Below are 6,000 nucleotides of genomic sequence, written 5' to 3'. Positions count from 1 at the left end.
CTCACTTTCCAAAAGCATGCCGAGAGTAATAGAAAATTATGTCCTCCTACAGAAATTTATTGCTTGAGGTGGAATTAGTCAGAAGCGTTATTGCTTTCAGTAAAAGACTGCAGGGCCGGGGGTAGCCAACAGAATATTAAAAAAAAAAAAAAAAAAAAAAAAAAAAAAAAAAGGAAGAGGTGTATTTTAAGGCCACGTGTATTTTAAGGCCACGAAACTTTGTGATGCTTCCGAAGTACTGACCGTGCAGAGGAAAGTGATCAGGAAACTCCCGACCCTGCCACCACATCAGCGACTCCCTTTTCCCCTCGGGGAGTCCCAGAGCAGGGAAGTGCGCACTCCGGAGCGCTGGCAGGGCGCGGACACGGCAGCGGGCGAGGAAACCCCCCCGGCCCCGCGGCGGGGCTGGCCGGGCCGAGCCGCTGCCGGCGCCGCGGGGCTCTCGGGGGGCGAAGTTCCCGTGGCGGCGGCTGAGCCGCCCCGTGTCACTTCCTGCGGGCGGGCGCGGGGCCGCGGGCGCGGGGCGGGGCGGCGGCGGCGCCCGGCGGGGCTCGGCGGGGCTCGGCGGGCCGGGCCGGGGCCGCGGGCGCTGCGCTGCGCCGCCAGCCGCGGCCGAGGATGCGGCGGAGCCGGGCGCCGCGGCTGGCGCTGGCCGCCGGCCTCGGCTCGCTCCTGCTCGTCCTCTTCTACTTCCAGAGCAGCCTCAGCCCAGGTGGGTCCGCGGGCGCCGCGCTCCAGGAGGGTCCCCGGCGGTCGCGGTCGCGGGCGGGCGGAGAGGGGAGCGGGGCACGGCGGGCAGCCCCTTCCCTGCTCCCGGAGCCCCTCGGGTGTCGGCCGGTCCCCGGCGAGCTGAAGTTGTGTCCGCCGGTGCAGTCGCCGGCGGTCGCCCATCGCTCGGCTGAGCCCATCGAACTTCGCCGCTGCGCTCGCCCGCGGCGTGAGCGGCGTTCCCGTCCCGGCGCCGCCGCTCCGCGCTGACACCCGCTTCTCCTTTCCAAAGCCGCCTTCTCTCGGGTCGCTGTCCTGTTCGGAGTCCCTGCGGGGCATGAAACTGTTGGTGAGCTTTGTGCGATCACGGAACTGTGCACGGCTTCGTGCAGCCCTCCCGAGGCTGTGCCGGGGCCGGGACGGGAGAGGGGAGCTGCTCTGTCCCGCAAGTGCCGATTCATACCCGCGGTCACGAAAATTCCTGGGAGTCTGTCTGAATGGCCCAAGGGACTTATCTAATGTGTGCTCTTAGAAATTTCTCGCAAGTTGGAAAACAATTCTAAACTAAAATCTGAACCGTTTTGTACTGGGGGATAATTTATTTCCCTGTCTTTTCTGCTCCTTTGGGGAAATTAGTTCCTCTCTCCTACGAGACGTTTTTGGGTAATTCCTGCCGTTTTAACAATGTACTAATGTTTTCTGACTACAGCGGCAATCCATCAATGGGGCCTTTAGAGTTACATCTTTAAATTCAGAAGACTGACTTGACTGAAACGTTAATAGAATTTTATCAGTGAGACTAAATGAAATGTAATTTTCCTTTTATAGGGGCTGCTCTATCACTTTAATGTGTTTTTTCCCTAAAAATAAAAAAGGCGTAACTTGTTGGCTGAGTAAGATTGAAAAGGAGTTGGGTTTTGAGCAAGCATTTGTTATTTCTAGACAAGCATGTGAAGCTTGTCAGATGAATTCAGAAATCCCAGAAGACCATAATCAGTATTGTATTCCTTAGTAACTTTTTCTTTTCTTACGGAAATGATTTACGCATCTTATTTTAGTATTGGGACTGCTCAGTAAAAAGTGCATCACTGAATCAGCTTTAATCTCCAGGGGTGCTAATGAAGAGATGATTGTGTTTTACACTGGATATGCTTTCTAGCATCTGACTGGAAAACATGTCTCTTTTCAGGGCTTTGGTTTTCAAAAAAGATTCTGCTGGTCTGAGTCAGCAGAACTTTCTGTGCTTAGTTGACTTTAATTCCTTACCTGATCTCAACCCAGTTTCACACAGAGCTCCCGCGAGGTCAGAGCAAACCAGGTGATGGTAATGGTGGTGGTGTCTCACGAGGCCCTGCAGGGAATTTGGGTCTGGAATGCTAATGCAGTGCCCTGCAAATCTCTTCTTTCACATGGGGCAAGTGTGATTTTTGAAAGTTCCCGTAGATGCTGATAGGTCTGAGGCAGGGATCTCCAACTGCTGGAACCAAGTAATGTTTGTCACTCCGTGGGAACCCATTTGTGACGATGTGGATACCCTCTGCAGATTTGCCCCTTTCGGTTCAATAAAGAGGTGAGTTAGAATATTCTCCAACAACAGCTTATTTTCTAGCCACACAGTTGTCTCCCTGAGTCCAGCCTTCATTTGTGTGACATTTCTTTCCCTTATTATTTTTCAGTTTACAGTTTTTCCTTTCCTCTTCAGATCAGTGAGAAACACCAGCAGAGGAAAGGTCATTACCATATACAGAAAGGAAGCAAGCTACAGATTGCTTCATTTTTTATCCCAAAGGAAAACAAACTGAGGCCAATTGCTTGAATTTCAGAAGTTATAAGTCACAATAATGGGTAAACAATTTGCAAACAAAAATGTCATCTTTAAAGTGATGTCTGCTATGGGGTTATTTGGAGTTCTAGTTGTCTGGTGTCATTTAGTTTTTATACAGTAACGAAGAAAAATGCTAGAAAAAAAAAAGAAGCAATGCTTTGAGTTTCCCCCAGGAGCAGTCAGATCCTTTCTCCATCGTTAGCAGGATTGAGCAGGTTGCCTTCCCTGGGCCACCCACAGTCCATTACATGGAACATGCTGAATTAATCCTTGCTAATGGTACAGAGAGACCAAACCTTCCTGTGACCAGGACAAGGAATGGGAAAAATGATGATACAAACCTTTAAGCTTGAAGTGCTAAGGGCTCACTCAGCTCAGGGAGCAGGAATTAACCACTCTGGTTGTGTTGCCTACTTACAGCTGCATCTGGACAGTTGTGCATGAAGTGGTTTGTGCTGAGCTCCATGGCTGGGCTGGAATAAGGCTTTCTTGTTCTGCCTCAGGAACACCCACACACCAGCCTGTGCTGAAATAACTCTGCTCCTAAATGCTGCTGAGTTGGTTATTTTGGTGGTGGGCTGAATTAGTCTGTACTGCAAGCAGTGGCAGAATTCCCTGTTGTACCTCCTGGAGGCAGGAATGGGCTCAGTGTGTTTGCCAGAGGGGTGGGACAGGTCTTGGTGCTCCACAGGGAAGTGGGCTTGTGTGCTTGAGTGTGCCCTGACTTTGTGGCCCTGGTGGTTTTTTGTTGCCTTTCCTTCCTGCTGGCTGTACTGGTGAGCAGACACGGGGTCTGTAGGCCCAGCACTCCCCTGGCCCTGGGGTGGAGCTGTGCCATGGACTGTCCCCTGCTTGCTTCAAGTCGGTGCTGACCTGTCTGTCCTGTTGGCCATCAGCTGTCCTGCTTCAGGCTCACAGCTGCATGGCCAAGGGGAGGACATCTGCATTGCAGGAAGGTGTTTTTGTGCGGAGCACACCGGCCCTGGACATTCCACACCATGCCACAGTGGGTAGTTCCGGGGTTTACCTGCAGCAGTCACCTTTCAGCACCTCCTGCACCTGGGCTGGTGGTGTGGGCAAGTGCGCGCAGCTCCCAGGCAAGCCTCATGCCATCTCAGCTGGGCTCAGGGGGTGATGAGGGCCACCAGGAGACCTTGGCTGTACTGGTGTCACCCCACAGCCATCCAGGAGATCCTGTCTGGCCTCGGCAAGATTATCATCCATGGTCTGAGCTGATGTTCCTCTGCTGTTCCCGGCAGGAGCAGCGCACCATCAGCTGTGCTGACTCGTGCACGCTGTGCCTTTCTGCATGGAGGTGAGCATACACAGCTGGTTTTTCATCTCACTCTGCTGGCAGCACATCTAGGCTGGCACAGCAGGAGATACTGGAGGCTGCCATTCCTTGTCTGCATCAGAGCTTTGGTCACTGCTGTTCTCAGGGGGACCACACTGATTTTAGCAACAGTGGGGGAGGTGAGATGACTCTGGTAGGACAGATGTGGGATAGAGGGAAGGGGAACATGTGAAGGAGATAGAGGGAGGTGAGTGGCAGGTCCTAAAGCCTTATGTTCATCTGGTCTGAGGTTTCTGCAGGGCAGTACTGTGGGGCCACACCAATGGTATGTCTTTGGAGCAAATGTGAGTAGGTAAACTGTACTGACATCTGGAGAGCTGGCAGATTTTCTCCAATAAGAAAGAAGGAAAAGCTCTCAATCTCAAAGCGCTCCTTTATCTCTGCTCTGGTTCTGTCCGTTTGCAGCATCCAGCTGTTTTTTCTTAGGTCTTTTTAGCAGCACTTGCTCAATGCTGGCTTCTGCACTTCCCATATTGTTTCACAACCTGCTGTCAGCACAAGCTGTTGGACCTCGTGGGGCCTTGCAAGTGAGATGTACTCAGCCTTTGGTCTGACTCTTTCACAACAAGAGATACCAGAAGTGCCAGGGTTGTGATCCTATTCCAGAAAGCTTTCCAAGTGAGAAAGCAGTGAGAGTCCTGTCTCCATCCTTATCTGCTCCTTTATCAACCAGTTGGATCTCCTCTGAGCTCTGATAGGGCTTCTCCAGCCCCTTCACCAGCCTGAGAGAGAAGGGTTGGGGTGTTGCAGGAGGATGAGCAGCAATGCCAGAAGCCACATCAACACTTGTAGCAGGTATCACAGGTAGGAAACTGCCTCACCATCTTTGTGTGTTTCTTAGCCCTCTGATGTGCCAAGGTGGATATGGGAGACACCACTGCCACCACTCTCTGCCAGTTCTCAGCTGGTTTCAATTGCCCAGCCCAACACCCTTCAGGACCAGCAGATCTTGGAGAAACTCTTGCTTCTCATTGTTCCAAATTTATTGATACTAGTTGGCTCCATCTCTATGCCTAAAGACTGGTCCCTTCAGAGGGATACAGATTATTACAGAGATTACAGAGTTGATTAGTGATTTGACCCACAGAGCTCTAGTCCTGGAACCTACAACTGCACCTAGACCTGACGTGAATGGAGATAAATACACACTTAAATATTAGCAGACCTTTGAAAATCAGGGATATTATTTTTTTCAGAACAGGAAAGAGCCTATTTTAGTCCTCAGTTCCTCCCCATTGTTTAAAGGTATTTGGAGGCTGAAATTCAGCCACTGCCTTGGGACGTGTGAGCAGTTTGGCCAGCAAATGCTCTGAGCCTGGGTTGTGCCTGCAGCTGGCTGACACATGCCTCAGCCTTCCAGATAACGAGGGAGATGCTGCTTTTACCCTGGCTAAGGCTGCAAGCACAGGCAGGGATGACAAATCAAGCCACCCTCGGATGGTGTTGACCTTTTCTTTCTTTTCTTTTCTTTTCTTTTCTTTTCTTTTCTTTTCTTTTCTTTTCTTTTCTTTTCTTTTCTTTTCTTTTCTTTTCTTTTCTTTTCTTTTCTTTTCTTTTCTTTTCTTTTCTTTTCTTTTCCTTTCTTTTCTTTTCTTTTCTTTTCTTTTCTTTTCTTTTCTTTTCTTTTCTTTTCTTTTCTTTTCTTTTCTTTTCTTTTCTTTTCTTTTCTTTTCTTTTCTTTTCTTTTCTTTTCTTTTCTTTTCTTTTCTTTTCTTTTCTTTTTTCTTTTCTTTTCTTTTTTCTTTTTTTTTTTTCTTTTTTTTTCTTTTTTTTCTTTTCGTTTGTCATGGGCCAGTTTTGCCCGACTCATTTTCCCAGTCGTAGTATCATGATGCCCAGAATGCAGCCCCTTCCTTTTGAGGAGCCAGTATTTGAAGTGCAGTAACATTTGCCAGCCAAGATGTTGGCAAACACAGGCTGGGCACCCTCAGATCTGTTGTTTTTGGAAAAGACATGAAGACTCTATCCATGACCTGTTGGAGTAGAAAAATCCACACAGTCCAGTGCTGAGAGCAGGACAGTAATGAAGCCCATCTGCTCCTGAGGGCCGGGCTTTTCATGAGGAATGCTTTCTCTAGTCCTTCTTGGCTTTATACAGTTTCCTGAGAATCTC

The 6,000-nt window shown here is 49.7% G+C and overlaps 1 protein-coding gene across 1 annotated transcript in view; it reads left to right on the top strand.

The window, feature by feature from the left end:
• Window positions 1–590: 590 nt before the first annotated feature.
• CHST13 (carbohydrate sulfotransferase 13) overlaps window positions 591–6,000 on the top strand; it is a 29,224-nt gene continuing 23,814 nt past the window's right edge. Inside the window, exon 1 of the mRNA XM_053989751.1 lies at window positions 591–712. Coding sequence (XP_053845726.1) covers window positions 619–712 — 94 coding nt within the window. The 5' untranslated portion in view covers window positions 591–618. The remainder of the gene's footprint in view (window positions 713–6,000) is intronic.

This window comes from Vidua macroura, chromosome 13 (assembly GCF_024509145.1).
Source record: "Vidua macroura isolate BioBank_ID:100142 chromosome 13, ASM2450914v1, whole genome shotgun sequence".
Classification (NCBI taxonomy): domain Eukaryota; kingdom Metazoa; phylum Chordata; class Aves; order Passeriformes; family Viduidae; genus Vidua; species Vidua macroura.
Note: the sequence above shows the minus strand (reverse complement) of the source record. Positions and strands in the feature narration are given on the sequence as shown.